General features: G+C 38.2%; 1 protein-coding gene across 1 annotated transcript; it reads right to left on the bottom strand.

Moving 5' to 3' along the window:
- Window positions 1–545: 545 nt before the first annotated feature.
- On the bottom strand, window positions 546–3,642 carry polr2f (RNA polymerase II, I and III subunit F). The gene is made up of 5 exons (XM_020927254.2): window positions 3,490–3,642; window positions 3,272–3,341; window positions 2,476–2,606; window positions 2,176–2,247; window positions 546–1,237 (listed from the first exon to the last, which is right to left on the bottom strand). Exons 1-5 carry the CDS (start codon window positions 3,507–3,509, stop codon window positions 1,147–1,149), a joined length of 384 nt encoding a protein of 127 aa, XP_020782913.1. The 5' UTR covers window positions 3,510–3,642; the 3' UTR covers window positions 546–1,146.
- Between the last annotated feature and the right edge of the window lie 13,003 nt (window positions 3,643–16,645).

The raw sequence follows: 16,645 nt of genomic DNA, 5'->3' as shown, positions 1-16,645 counted from the left end.
ACTAAACAGTTAAAAACACGCTAAAATAAAGCATACCACTTATTCTGTGAACAAAAACATGCTGCTACTGAACAACTGGACAATTACATACTACAAATGCACAATATTCTGTGTGTTTTAAATAAATTTGAATACTTTCAGCATAGTCAGACTTGATTTGGTTTTAATTAAACGCACACTACCGCGATGTTGGAAATGGGAGAGATCCTATGTCTAGTATCCTGCTGCTTGAGTTGCAACCCAGTTTCTACACAATACCTCAACTGTTTGGATGTGATGTGCGTGCGTGTATCAGGGTGAGGGGAACATCATAAAAACATGAGTTCTATAAACAGCAACAACAGTAAACCCAAGAAGGCAAAATGTAGTTTTTAAGAGCATTACCAAACGACGAAGGGATGCGAAAGTGAAAGTGTCGAAGTTTCTTTAAGATTCTTGGTCCTCTTAAACTCTAATTAATAGTTTAATGTATAGTGTACTATCTCCTTTTGGAAACATAGAGTTGACTGGTTAATCGTGATTAACTGCATGCTATTAAGGCTTAATTTTTCATTTAAAAAAAGTTTATTTTTACAACATAAAAATAACATACAAGAAACTGTATTACATTGCCCCCTTGTGGTTCTTGGTGATTTTACAGGTGGAGTGCTGTGACTGGCACGTAATGATCTGATAAATAATACAAACCTTTTCTAATGTATTCCACCTCATTAGCAACTTTTCCTGACTTTTCTTTAAATCAAGCCAATATTATGTTTCAAAATTATCTTCCATTTAATTATTTTTTTGATTAATATTGCGCTTTATGAGTTGAACAATAGTGCCCATTTCAAAGGGTAACATCCCTATGCATTTTAAACAATATTCAGTCTTCACACAAAATAAACATAAAACATATTTTCTCATTCCACCATTTCAGAATCTTGAATTCTGTAAAATTCCCTAGACACAGTAACATGTCCAATGGACATGACAGAAAACAAAATCAAGTTACAAGCTACAGTGAATAGATAAAGAAATTAATGTATTCTACCAAGATATGGAAACTGTATGTTTTTCTGTGTAATGGGCAGTTTTAAGAATGACTAGTGCTATGCAACTTGCACACAAAGCATTTGAAGGTGGCAAAAATACTGTACTGACATCTCAGTCTGTTATAATAAGTTCATCACATCCCCAGTCTTCATAACTGCCATCGGGAAGATACCTGCGAATGATGATGGGAATCTTCCTGCTCCTGTTGGAACAAGAAATGTTTGAGTATTAAAAGTCATAAGTTTATAGTTTATGGGTTTATTCAAATTGATCAAAGTGGCTTAACAAGTCCAGGTTTATCCAGAATTCCTGGGATGAAACTAGCTTCATCTCCAGTTTAAAAATCAAGACGCTCCATGAAATAAGCTTGGGTCTGACCAGTGTTAATTCAGGCCTGGAGTTCAAGCTGCGCTTTTTGGGCTTTCCCTGTGAAGGCCACAGCAATGGAGCAACAACATCATAGAAAATGGGCTCAACATCTGCTGTGATGTTTTTTTATGATCAGTCAAAACGAGATAGGAGTCGGACTAGGCATGGTTTGATTTGGAATACGTAACGAGGAAAAGACCCCCCCTCCTCCTCCCCTCCTTTCCCATTTGCTTTCCCTCTCTGCCCACAGAGTGCCAGAGTGGTTTATATAGGCTACTGCAGAATATGAAGTTGTCAGATACTTTTTGTAAAGTGCAGTGGTCTTAAAGTTTTGTCTTTTTCCCTGTTTGAAGCTGGGGCCACTGGGAAAAGTAGAGTTGTAATGGCGCTCTGCATATGTACAGAGACCTGGCCAATCAAAGCGATTATGATATAGTTTGACAGAGTGAGAGGTGAGAGAAGGAGAGACAGATGTGATGAAGGAGCGCATAGCCAAAATCCACTGAAAACCAATTCATCCTCAAGAGTTCAAACCAGCGCCTGTCTTTAAACATTCTTGGAGACAAAGTTAAAATAATTTAGCTTTGACAATTAGCCTGGTCCCAACCAAGTTTGTGCTTGAGTGTTTTTATAACGTCAAGACCTGTTGGTGGAATGGAACTAAGGTTTAATGAGCCTGGATTGCCCAAATAAGCCAGGCATTTACTTAAGCTTGTGACATGCAAACCCATTCATGTTTTTGTCAGTGCTACTGACACTTTATCTACTCACTTAAGTTCTTTCATGGCAATTTGCAGGGGATCAGTTTCTCCTTCCAGCTCCACCATGACTGGGGCACACATCCTGTTTGTCAGAAAAAATAAATGTTGAAAGCAACTTTCGAAGCAAGTGTCGAAGGATGCGAAGAGGTTCCAAATATTCGCATATAAAATTGGAAGACCAAACTGAACCTCTTTGAAGTAATACGTGCAAAGAGATAATTAAATTACTTGATTTGGTAGTTATTTGAATTGCTTGATTTGGTTTTATTTGTTTACAGTAGCAGGACAAAAAGGGAGGTGTTACACTTACGCTATCTGTAATGCCCTGGTCCCGAGAACTCTGGCCCTCTCATACTTTGTCATGTATGGAGTAGTGATTCTCTTCTGGTTGGCCTGCTGGCCCTCTCCTGCTGGAAGTATCTGAACATTCTCCTGGTCCTCCTGTTTCCAGAGACACATCTTATTCACAGTTTCATTTAGCTGAATATATGTAAGCCAGAAACATGTTTGAAGTTACTTAATAAATCTCCATAAATATATAATATAATATATAATATTTGTACTTGTATGTAAGGTTACCTTAAGAGACATTTATTTAAAAAAATACATTAATTTAAGGTAGCTTTCATAAACTATAAAAAGGAAAATATTTTGTGACAGAAATACAGTGGTTATCAATTAATCTATAATCATAAGCATTTGTTAGACAATGCAGCAATAAACTTTGTAGGGCTGATTTTTTTCATGACAAAAAGTAAATAGAAGCTTAATTTAAGCATTGATTTCACACCTCTAAACGAGACAGTATCTAAACAAGTCTCTAAATAACATAAACAATATCTACTTGATTCTTTCCAAGTCAAAACTGTGGTCCAAACCACACACTTTTACTGACGAAAGATTGGCTCTAGATCTCTAGATTAAAAAGAAAATACCCAGTCACCTGACTGGATTTCGATTCACATTTGAATTTCTTTTTTTCTGTTATTTTATCTGGAATTATTAAAATATAGCTATAACCTAAGTTTTCTATTACCAAAATAAGCTATGCAAAGGATCTCATTGAAATAACCAATTTAATAAAAACTATGAAATATAAATCTTACGTCTTCTGCATTTTCCAGGTCGTCCAACCCTTCGTCCTCCTCGGCATCATCAAAATCTCCATCATCAAAACTACAGAATTAAAATATTATAATTACAACACAGTATAACAAAGATAAAGCTAGGCTAGTCGAAATACCACTGAAACTACAGTGCAGTTAGCCTCATTTCACGTGTTGCTCAAAAATAAGAAATTGTATCATTTGGCCTTTGCACTCACTTGTCCTCGTTGTCGGACATGTTTGCTTCGCTTGTGAATGTTCCCCCAAACAATCAAATATGAATAAAATACAGTGCTAAAGGTTTTGTCAATAAAGCCACATGACCGCTGAAACCCCACTTCCGCTGTTGAGATTTTCTTCGTGGCTTTCCAGTAGATTAGACGCTTTTGCTTTGCTGCCCCCCTTCGGTGACATAAAAATGTCCCCAATACAAACAGAACTCCGTATAATTGCGGTATTCATCAAAGTCTAGGTGTATTCTGAAATCCTGCAGTTTAAACCTCAAGTCGATTCATGAAAGAAATACGTCTTGCTCGAACCAAAGTTAATTCAGGCCTGAAACACAAATTGCCCTTTATGCGCGCATAATCATTTCCATGTGACTTAACGAGAGAGGAGCCACAGTGCGCACAGACAACAGTTTGATTTGGGACTTTTCTGAAATAGACTATGTAGGTCTAACGAAGCGTACAGCGAGAAGCCACTGAAAACCAGCTCTTTTTTAGAGTGCAAACCAGTGTCGGTCTGCCCCTCACAACAGCCACATGTATAGCCGAATTTTTATTAAATACTGGCCATAGGCTTCTATGTGTTTTGTGTCTTTTCGATGAGTGGAGCATCCACGCACGTGTCCAGTGCTTGCACGCTTTTAATGACCACCCCCTGAGCTCTGGTTATGAACATAAAGAGGAAATTTCAAAGGCTTTACATAGTTTATTCAAAGTCAGTCCAAACGAATACAAGAAAGTCAGCAATCCAACTGGCAGATAATGAATAGCATAAATGTTGTCTGCTGTGTCCACACAATGCCACACAAACACCTTTTCCCATGCATGCTATTAAAAAATAATCTAAACACACAAAACCAACTATAAGCCTATTCTAAACAACATTATAACGTTGACCACAGACTTCTATTATCATTGACACGTTTCCATTATTATTACATGTGTGGAGAGAAAAAACAAATGAATTAAAGTGTACATTTATACACATTAATTGACTTTGGTGTGTCTCTCTCTTCATTCGGGGCCAAAGATGTTTCCGTCTGACTGTTTCTTCCATGTAAGTCTTAGGTTCCCTTCCAATCCATTCTTCATCAAAATCATTTTAAGCTAAAAACAACAACATTACTTTTTAAATTATTATGTTGCATTAATAATGCTGCAAAGATGCTATTTATCTCTACAAGATCAGTATAAAAACACATTAACAGTGTAATAGTAAATACTGTTAACCATCTAAAAGCATGACTATTAAGTATTTTCCGCCATTACCTGTTCCAACATGGATTCAGTTACTGTTTCAAGGTTCAAAGCTGAATTTTTGGTGACTTTCACCTTCACCACCTGCCTCACTGGATAATCTAAAACATAAAAGGTGAAATAAATATTGCTTATTATCAAAATTAAAATGTTTGTGACTAGATGTGACAGCTCACCATTACAGACAAAGGGATAGGGTGTAGTGCAGTTTTCAGACACCATGCTAGTATTATACAGAGTCACACAGTGAAGGTCAGAGTTTACAACATTCTTAAATGACACTGGGCTGCTGTCAGACCACTTCCATGAGTCTCTGTAGAGTCCGATGTGGACAAACATATCATAGATTACAGCATACACCTGGTCATTCTCAGCTTGGTTCCTTATACTGGCCAGGTCAGTGTGGTACTGCTGGCAGTAACTTCGGGCTTTAGACCAGGACCTCAAAGTTGAAAAATACTGAAACTTCTGTGGGGCACTAGCTGAAAAGGACACACAATATACATTTTATAAAGGCTGCAAACATGTAAACAACAATGCCCCATAATGTCAGTCTTCTGTCATCTTATTTTCAATAAAACTTGTTTTCATGATTATGTGGTGTTAAAACCCCTTTTCATTTAACATGACTAAAATAGTTTACAAGTCCAGCTACTATATTCTTCTTACCTGAGTAGCAGATGTAAGGCCTTAGTAAACCACAGTCATCAGCCTTCCATGTCCCATCCAAAAGCATTACTCCACACCTGCGTACATTATTGTTACTAGGTTGTCCTGGTGCCCACAGTCTGAACTGGTCCAGTCCTCCGTCATAGTAGCCCTCTTTCTGAAAGGACCACCTCCAGCTGTTGATGTCATCGTACAGTCCAGTCCAGATGTGGCCCAAAGGAGAATTTCTCTGTGTAACATTTATCAGGAGGTTAAACTGTTCCTCATCGCTTACAGTGGCCAGGTCTATGTAGTGGGCTCTGCAGTAGCTCTGAGCTTCACTCCATGGTAGTTTGTCCTCAATGACTCGATAAGCTCGTTGAACACGGGCGGACAAACAAAACAGGCCTTTGGGTTAAAAATTAGGTGATAATGCATCAAAACAAAACAAAACAATATGTGGCTATGTATATAATTACAGTACATCTAATCAAGATTGTCAGTGTTACAGGAACTGTAAAAACTGGTAAAGAAATTATCCCAAGAAATATGTAAGATGCAACTCACCAAAATGCAGGATCAGAAGAAGGGACCTGATGATCATATTTGCCCACTGTAAAGGGACTATGAATGTTTTAATGACACTCACGATGAAAATTGTCTTCTCTTTTAGAATGAGAGCTCTAATGCAACTTGTATATACCTCTCTCATTTGTTTTATGCAAAATAACTTAATCCATTCACACGTGTGTTTCCAGAGATTTTTATTTGATACATATTGTGATAAACAGACATTAACTGTGTTTACATGTACACCAAAAATCCAAAAATGTCACACACACATTGCACATGCACTATGGAGATTTTCAGTGACACTTTAACTGACTCCTTCCATTAAGGCCATTGACCTTAGCCTATTCAGTGCATGTTAAACCATATTTCGTATATTTTGGTTGACATAATTCTATTACATAGGCTACATGTTCTACATTGACTGGAGAGAAGAAACAAATGGATTAAAGTGTTCATTTATACACATTAATTGATTTGTGTGTGTCTCTCTTCATTCGGGGCCAAAGATGTTTCCGTCTGACTGTTTCTTCCATGTAAGTCTTAGATTCCCTTCCAATCCATTCTTCATCAAAATCATTTTAAGCTAAAAACAACAACATTACTTTTTAAATCATTATGTTGCATTAATAATGCGACAAAGATGATATTTATCTCTACAAGATCAGGTATAAAAACACATTAACAGTGTAATAGTAAATACTATTAACCCTTTAAAAGCATGACTATTAAGTATTTTCCGTCATTACCTGTTCCAACATGGATACAGTTCCTGCTTCGAGGTTCAAAGCAGAATTTTTGGTGATTTTCACCTTCACCACCTGCCTCACTGGATAATCTAAAACATAAAAGGTGAAATAAATATTGCTTATTATCAAAATGAAAATGTTTGTGACTAGATGTGACAGCTCACCATTACAGACAAAGGGATAGGGTGTAGTGCAGTTTTCAGCCACCATGCTAATATCATAGAGAGTTATTAAATGACACTGGGCTGCTGTCAGACCACTTCCACTAGAGTCTGTAGAGTACGATAAAGGTAAAAATAGAGAGCTCAGTATGTATCTGGTCATTCTCAGTTTGATTCCTTACACTGGCCAGGTCAGTGTGGTATTTCCGGCAGTAACTTTGGGCATCCTGCCAGGCCCTGTAAAGTACCACATATCTAAACTTTTACAAGATATTAGCTGAAAAAAGCATACAACACACACTTTTAAAAAAGGCTGCAAACATTGGCTATGGACTGTGGATGTGGATATGTGTAATAGCTCTTTTCTTTTTCTGTGCATTGTGTAGCTATGTCATTTGAATGCATTGAGTAGGGGAGTGGGGTATGAATTTTGTTTGGATTTTGTCTATTTTCACTGTTCCTCTGGTGTCCAAGGCATATTTCTACTTTTGGAGACAATAAAGGCTTATTTTATCTTATATCTGATTTGTTTCTGACAGGAAAGAATATGAAAAAAGGTCAACTAATGTGTACCAAAATGTTCTCTTTAATTAAACATGATTTGCATGATTTGGTAATTTCCCTGGGACAAACAGCAGTATTCAAATATACATCCCATTCAAATATAAATGCACTCTCTGTCACCTCCTTTATCCTGTCCATATGCTCTGCAACCTTCACAGTCACAGAAACATGGGCCACCTCAGTCCCTCTTTCCTCAACCTGGAAATTAATCCATGCAAACATTTGTCACACATCACTGTTAAAGAATTTCTGGGTAGAAATTACCCTGTTCCTTAAAACCAGTTCACACCCATAGAAAAGTTGTACCTTCCAGTCCTCTGCTATCGTCTTCTTCCACATGCATTACAGGCAAAGTCATTTCTAGAAAATCATGAATCTTTCCTTTGCCTAGGCAAAGTGTGCCTATAGAGCGCCTAATGGCTTTTAGGTAAAGCAGAGAATCTCTGCAAAGCCCAAATCAACTGTTTTCAGCCATTGTCAAATCAGTTTGCTCTTATATTTTACTATCTACATTTCAGTTGTTGATGGCTTTTTTCTGGCACATTTAGCTTATACTTGACATAAGTCACTACTATCTCCTAATTTTTTCATAGCACACATTTCATTAATTTGATTAATGTTTATAGGTCAGACAAAACAGGACTTGAAAAATCTGATGATGATGCAGCAAAACAGTCTTATATAATGTCAGTGATGTGAGAAATTGTGAAATTTGGTAAAGAAACTACCCCATAAAATCCTTTTGTTGTAAAAAATAAATAAATCAATAAATAAGTAAAATGCAACTCACCCAAATGTAGGATCAGAAGAAATAACCATGCTATTTGTTCACTGTACAGCAGGGGTGTCCAAACTTTTTTCATCAAGGGCCATGTATCTAAACACAGATGACGCAGAGGGCCAATCGAGGGCCGTAGACTGCTGCTCAGTACAGTGAATAATTGAAATATGTGCATGTTTAACACATTAGAGTGAGCCATCAGACTTTATTCATGCTAAGATCCTTAAACCCACACAGTAAATATTAATTATTAACTTTATCAAGGTAAATTTTCAAAAAACTTGCAGTAACAAAATATTTTTTAGTTGATGCAAGGTAATTTAGGCCAATTCATCTGGAAGCCTGAGGGCCAAGAAAAATTTGTCTGAGGGCCGCATTTGGCCCCCGGGCCATAGTTTGGACATGCCTGCTGTATAGAGCAAATGGTATTGACTATGAATGTTTCACTCGCTATAAAATGTTTCTTCTCTCACAGAATGGAAGATCTAATGCAATGTATAGTTTATAGTCTAGTCTTATCTTATTTGTTTTATGCAAACACAAATCCATTTGTGCAGAAAACAACAGATGCCCCTAACACGTGGGTTCCCAAAATGTGTTATTTAAGAAACATTGGGCTAAATAGACAAACTGTGCACTGTCATTGTCTGATTATTGAAATAATATTATGAAAATAGGTCATAAAAACATCTGATGTGAGTAATCCAGTTTCTTTGCAATTGTTCATAATTGTGCAAGTTGAGAAGGAAAAGTATGCAAAAAGGGCAAACTAAAGTGGCAAAGACAAAATGAAAGGGCAAATGTCAAAGATTGAGTTATTGTAAAATTATAAATATAACAGTTTCTCTAAAAATCCAGTGATTCACTTAAAAAAGTTAAGTAAATGTTACAATCAAACAGTATTACTGGTTTCAGATGACATCACTGTGTAGTGTAGTGTATTATTCAATACAGACTGGGGCAGGTAAAATTAATACTGTTCAGCTGTAGATTTTGTTGTAATATGGCATGGTTTTGGTCTAGACAATAATAGAAATGATCAGGTTTTATATTTGTTAATTTACCTTTCCAATAGTTCATGGCAAAGTACAATGTAAACAAGGAAAAACATCTGGAAGTATGGCATCATCACAACTTGGTATCGGAAAACCATCAATGCTTCTTGCAGAAACTATTTTGTCAGGGCAATGCAAATGTACTAAATTAACCTTAAATAATGTAATCACCAACACAACACACAGTTTATGTCATTACCATCACAAAATGACATATATTGAACATGCATTGATCCTCCACAGAGGAGTGTTTTAATTCTCATCTTAAGACCCACTTTTATCCTCTGTTTTTAATTAATTATTTTATTGAATTAGCTGTTTATTGCTATTTTATGGGTTTGCTTTTATTTTACTTTACTGGTGTTTTAGGACAGACAAGGTTAAATTGAGCATTGAGCACCCCCTGCTGATTTTTGAATATTGTTTTTAATCACTTTGGAAACTGTTTTGTAAATAAAAAGTGCTATGAAAATAAACAAGATTTGGATTGTCTGAATATTCAGGATCAGTTTCTGATCTCAAATGAGCCCTAATTATCTCCAAACATGTAAACTCTATAAACAACATCAAATTGTGTGCAGATCGTATCTTTAAAGATCTTACATTAGACAAAATTGACTCCTGTGAGTTCTAAGACATGTAAGAATGTTGTTACCACATCAAAAACATACTTTGAGTGGAGAAGTGTTTTGTTTTAGTCACACATGTTTGAGTAATCCTTTTTGACTAGTGTATCTGTAACGCTCAAAATTGACCATGAGTAGGTTGGGGTTCATTGAGTAAAGTTAAAAAAACACAGACAAAAACTTGAAGCGGTGATCCACAGTTTACGTTTTTGATTTTCAATCATACAAAAAAGTGCAAGTGCAAAAAGTGCACAGTGCAAAATGGAGGCAGGCAGCAGTTTCCTCTCCAGCAGCAGAACAAAGAATGATGCTTGGAGGCGCCTTTTATCTGGACTGACTGATTGAATATGGATGTTGTGGGGCTGTCTTGTCAGACACGCCTCTTCAACATCGCGTGGCGGTCGGGGACAGTACCTCTGGACTGGCAAATCGGGGTGGTGGTCCCTCTGTATAAGAAGGGGGACTGGAGGGTGTGTTCCACCTATGGGGGATCACACTTCTCAGCCTTCCCGGTAAGGTCTATGCCAGGGTACTGGAGAGGAGAATCCGGCCGATAGTCGAACCTCGGATTCAGGAGGAGCAGTGTGGTTTTCGTCCTGGCCGTGGAACACTGGACCAGCTCTACACTCTCCATAGGGTGCTCGAGGGTTCATGGGAGTTTGCCCAACCAGTCCACATGTGTTTTGTGGATCTGGAGAAGGCATTCGACCGTGTCCCTCGTGGTGTCCTGTGGGGGGTGCTCTGGGAGTATGGGGTCCGGGGCCCTTTGCTAAGGGCTGTCCGGTCCCTGCATGACCGGAGCAGGAGTTGTGTTCGCATTGCCGGCAGTAAGTCAGTCCTGTTCCCGGTGCATGTTGGACTCCGCCAGGGCTGCCCTTTGTCACCGGTTCTGTTCATTGTATTTATGGACAGCATTTCTAGGCGCAGTCAGGGGCCGGAGGGGGTCCGGTTTGGGGACCACAGGATTTCATCTCTGCTGTTTGCGGACGATGTTGTTCTGTTGGCTTCATCGAGCCAGGACCTGCAGTGTGCACTGGGGCGGTTTGCAGCCGAGTGTGAAGCGGCTGGGATGAAGATCAGCTCTTCTAAATCTGAGGCCATGGTTCTCGACCGGAAAAAGGTGGCTTGCCCTCTCCGGGTGGGTGGGGAGTCCCTGCCTCAAGTGGAGGAGTTCAAGTATCTCGGGGTCTTGTTCACGAGTGAGGGAAGGACGGAACGTGAGATTGACAGGCGGATCGGTGCAGCTTTGGCAGTGATGCGGTCGCTGTATCGGACCGTTGTGGTGAAGAGGGAGCTGAGTCGAAAGGCGAAGCTCTCGATTTACCGGTCAGTCTTCGTTCCTACTCTCACCTATGGTCATGAGCTCTGGGTAGTGACCGAAAAGACGAGATCGCGGATACAAGCGCTTGAAATGAGTTTCCTCCGCAGGGTGGCTGGGCGCTCCCTTAGAGATAGGGTGAGGAGCTCAGTCACACGGGAGGAGCTCGGAGTAGAGCCGCTGCTCCTCCACGTCGAGAGGAGCCAGTTGAGGTGGCTCGGGCATCTGTTCCGGATGCCTCCTAGGCGCCTCCCTTGGGAGGTGTTCCGGGCATGTCCCACCGGGAGGAGGCCCCCCGGAGGAGCTGGAGGACGTGTCTGGGGTGAAGGAAGTCTGGGAGTCCCTGCTTAGGCTGCTGCCCCCGCGACCCGGCCCCGGATAAGCGGACGAAAATGGATGGATGGATGGACTGATTGAATAAAACTACTACAGCTAAAACAAGGATGGTAAAATTATCATTAGCTTAAAATCTTGACCTAACACTCCATAAAACAAACCCAAATTTTTATTAAAAATAATTATCAAAACGCCAACTATATACATAAAACCCTAAAACCATACACCACAGTAACTTTAAAAGCCATAAAACAATAAAACACCAAACCTACTACCCCTGTACAATATATTACACTTGGTCCTGCTCGGAACCTTAAAAGAGGGAGCAAACATGTGCAGGGGGTACTCTTTTGGGATCTGGACAGAAGTAAAAAGGAAATCACACCCTTCATTAAAACATGATAAAATACATTACCACACACATCAACACTTAAAACATTCCCAAACAGATATATTGCACCATATATACTGCACTACCTCAATTTAAAAGGTAACTGGTTAATTCTGTCTCCTTTTCCTCCAGGGACCTAGCCAGGCTGGTGCCACCTAGTGCCTCCGGCCAATTTAATTTCTCTCCAGTGACTAGGTCAGGAATCAAAATACACTAGATGGTTCGCAAAAACCCTGGAAGTGCAAGTGCAAGTGCAACAGCCAGTCAGCGAAGAGTCATATATTCAGTGTTGTCAATGATTCCAGGAGAAGGTTTGGGGAATGTTATCAAGGCGAAAGATGTTATTGCCTTTTTTCCTATTGGATTTGGGAAAAGCTTAATATACCAGTCAGCCCTGTTAGCGGCGCATTACATATGTGACTACCAAATAGCAGCGATTTGTTAAATGATAAAAAGTACCCGCCTACTGTCATGCGAACGAATCCTAAAGCTGCGAGGTCAGACGGTTTCTACAAAGTGAAACCGGCTGATGAATCAGGCTACCAGAGACCAGTAGCTTTCAATTGAAGTGCTACTGAGCCTCAAGATTAAAAGCGGTAAAAAGGAAAGACAATTAATAAATTTTACAACCAACTGTGTGCAATGTCTTTTTGTAATATGTGCAAATATGTTTAAAGTGCCATGTGCTATCAAAAGTGTAGTGTTTTAAAGTGTCTTAGTGAAGAGGGAAGGTGCTGAGTGTACTTATGGGTAATAAACCAACCTGTTTGTTACAGGTAGTCTTCAAGTTAACAGCGACCTTTTACCTTTAGCTCAGTAAACACTGAAATTACCCAAATGAATTTAGTGAAGGTTTGCAATTTAAAAACACAATGGAGCACTTCCTGTATTACAACGTGACATCACAAGGTGTTTTTAGTTTGAGAGGAGAACTCAGCCTAAATATGCAGGATTTGTGTTGAAAATGTGCAAATGAAACAAAACAAAACAAAACTCCAGGTCTGTTTTTGATGAGGGAACAACATAACATAGATCAGAAAATAGCAGAATATGGGTCCTTTAAAGGATCAATGTCATGTTTTAATTGATCTTTAAATAAAATTCCACTTATGTTTGCTCATGTGAATTCCTAAAGGACCTTATGACACACATTTGAGGCATTTTAGAGAACTGCACATGATGGTGTGTTTCTTATAAATCAAAGCTGGGTGTATAGAGTTGACGGTTAGAGCGGAGGAGTGTCACAGTCTACTGCATGCCAGAGCAGCTACATGATGATAAAGGCATCACAAATTATGAAATCCTGGGCATGGACCTTTATGACTCGTTGTTTATAATATCCTAACGTAATTGTACATAATCCTGCTAATGTTATTAACTATTACAGTTGTAAACCAATTAACCAGTCACACTTCCTTGTATGAAGATAAAAAATAGAAGTTGTGGGCGTTAAAGGTGGAGTACTGTGGGTTTCGTTTACTTACAGAGCTTTCTAAGGATGTGTGTAGGTGGCCAAACCTTGTTAACGCCTGGAGGAGATTCCCTGAAAAAACAGGTTCCTGATACAAGCGCTTTAAAAGACACATAAAATGTTGGTATTCCTCAATCTAGAGATCTGCAATAGAGGTAAGAGCATTATTCATGCATCATCAGCAGATACTTAATAATGATAACTCAATAACTGTTTTCTCTTTTACAGCTTTGTCCTGCCTGGGGAATTATCTTGGATTGTGTAAGTTAACATTTAAAAAATTATATGAATAGAATTTCTTACACATTATTATGGTATATCATCTGCATAAAAAAGACACTGGAGATTAATTAATTAATTTCACCAATGCACTCAGTTACAATAAGGGTCTTATGCAATGTTCATCCCTGGTTGTGTGACATTACCAGATATAATAATGCTTATGGAGAAATGCTACGCAACTCTTATTGCACTATGACTTGAACTTGAGTGACTTATTGTGGACATGATTATTTAATTGAGAGTCTACAGCCAGTCTTCTGTTTGTAAAAGCATATGGCTTGGAGAGGATTTTGGACTTTGGTCTTGAATTTGTTTCATCAGATTTAAAATTTTACATGCTGTTGAATTTCTCTGAAAAACATGTTTGAATGATTTTTATTCTGAATTTCCGTAGCAAAATTTTTAAGTGTGAAATTCACAGTGAAAAAATTGCAGGAGAGATTCATCTTTCTGTGGGCAGGGCTTATAGTCGAGGAATGAAAAAGATTTTGCATTTGATTAGGTTTAATCATCATCATGGATTTTTGCTGTCAAATTTTTCACAGCGAATTTTATACTCAGAATTTATATATTATAAATATATAAATTATATATATTATTATACTGTTGAATTTGAGGGCTTAAAAATATTTGTGCTGAATATTTAAAAGTTGAATTTTCAAGTGAAAGTGGGAAATTTATTAAAATTAAACATTCTGAATATGATGAAACAAATGATCTTCCATACTTCATGTTCATGATATGAATATTGAAAGCCATTTTTATTTGACAAAACATGTCAACATTCATTCATTCTGTCATATAACACAAGTTTAACCTTTTAATATGTAAAAACATACAGTTTCTCGAGTACATTAGTCCAAATTAACTTATTTGGACACAGTAATATTAATAATAGGCTACTGTCCTTGCAGTTCCTGACAGAGTTACATTCATGGAATTTAAGGATATTTTTGACATCATCACTAATGCCACAGACACAGGCTTGTCCTTTGGTTCACGTGTTGCTAAAGTAATCCCAACACATCGTGAATGCACCGTGGAGCTTTCCAATGACACATCAACCTACTCCCTCTGCAACCCATGGTAACTACTATTTTCCAAGAGTAAATATATTTCAAGATTTCTTATAAGTAACATTTAACAGTTTTTTTGCTCTCGTTCTGAAAGCTCGTTCATCAAAAGCGGCCATTGCTCCAACCCCTTACCGCCCTCCATTCTGCCCACCTCATCTGCCACTGCTGTGTTCTCCAAGACTCCATTTCGAACTCAGGGATCAGCTGGAGCATTCACCTATGATGTATGTGACGCAACCGGCAACACCATGGTGAAGGTAGCCGTCATGTTCAAGGTCCCCTTTAATAACATGAAAAATCCCATAATGTACGGAGTGGGCATCTTTGACACGAGCAGGTCATGTGACTGTGAGCTGTACCAGGAGATGTCCAAGACCACGGGCACATTTGACACTGGAAGAGCCTCAGGACCAAGTCTCGAGTACAAAGGTCCAAATATCTCAGTCTTGGCTTCAATGTCAGATTGTTACACCCCAGTCATGAAGGTGCATGTGAAGGAGTGACTGAAGGACTGATTTTGGGCAGCACAACTTATTTATCATTTTTATTGTTCTAATAAATGTAAAGGTCCCATATTACACTATTTTCTGATCCATGATATTTTTCCTCACCAAAACATGCCTAGTTTTTGTTTTCTTTCATTCACTCAGGTTTAACGCCTAAAACTTGCCTTTAGACTGAGTTCTTCTCTCAAATAGAAAACACTCTGTTTCATCTTGTGATGGAAGTGCTCCACTGTGTTTTTAAACTCCATACACCTTCCCTAGAGTCATTATTACAATTTCAGCCCTGGAATTTCCGATCTCTACTCAACAAAATGTAAAAGGATCTGTTAATTTGAAAACTACCACTTCATGACATCATAAGGTGGAACAGAGCATTTTGAGCTTTGGGGATGTAGACAGAATAACAATGCAAGGTTACTCAAACATATGAATGAAACAAAACACACCTCAAGGTATGTTTTTAATGAAGAATTACATTTGTGTAATTGAAAGCTAGTTTTATATTGTATTTTGGCTGATTATTTTTTACTACTTGATTGAGTTTGTTTTGATGTATCTTAAATTAAAAAAGTAAAAAGTAAATCAATTGTTTGTGTTTATATCCTAAAGTAGAAGAAATTTGATTTGGGGTCGTTTACAAATAAAGAACTGGTTCCTAAAGTTTGGTCCTGGACTTTAGATGGGAGATAAAGGTTGGTGTTATAAGGGATGTCCTGTGGCTCACCCGTTTGGTGAACCCCCTGACTCCCTCTTGGGTTTCAGATGACATGGGAAATGGTCAAATTTTTATATAGAGTTGCATCTGAAAAATTAAATAACCTTTAAAAGTCCATAGTAGAAAATAAAGTGTAGCCCATCTACATAATATATTATGATACAATGTTGCTGTTAAATAATATGGTACTAATCAATTACATACACTAATTTATTAAATCTATATAGTAAATATGACACTGTGATCACGAAGGCCAGGAAATAGGTAGCGCTGATTGTTGAGGGTCTGGCGTTAAAAGTAGGTCTGACATGCCTACCTGTTGTTGGGAGTGTGGCTTTGGTGCGTTCAGGTGTTGTAGCCCTGTGTGCCTCAAATGTATTGAACCGGTGGATAAATTTAATGTTGCAAAACTGAACAATTTGTGTCCATTATTTGAGAGCGCAACAAAAGCTTTGTTATTTTTATACCCTTGTTTTTTTTTGTTTTTTTTGTTGTTGTTGTTTTTTTTTTATGCCAGAACGAATTGTGCAACTGTATTTAATAAAAAGGGAACCATAACCTTACCTCTCGGTGATGATGACTGGAGTTTATTTTGGGCAAGTAATAAATGTACATTCTTTTACAATGAAACACATAACATT

Source organism: Boleophthalmus pectinirostris, unplaced genomic scaffold (assembly GCF_026225935.1).
Source record: "Boleophthalmus pectinirostris isolate CB_2022bp ecotype Guang Dong unplaced genomic scaffold, ASM2622593v1 HiC_scaffold_17, whole genome shotgun sequence".
NCBI lineage: Eukaryota > Metazoa > Chordata > Actinopteri > Gobiiformes > Gobiidae > Boleophthalmus > Boleophthalmus pectinirostris.
The sequence above is the reverse complement of the archived record's forward strand: the minus strand, read 5'-3'. Positions and strand labels throughout refer to the sequence as shown.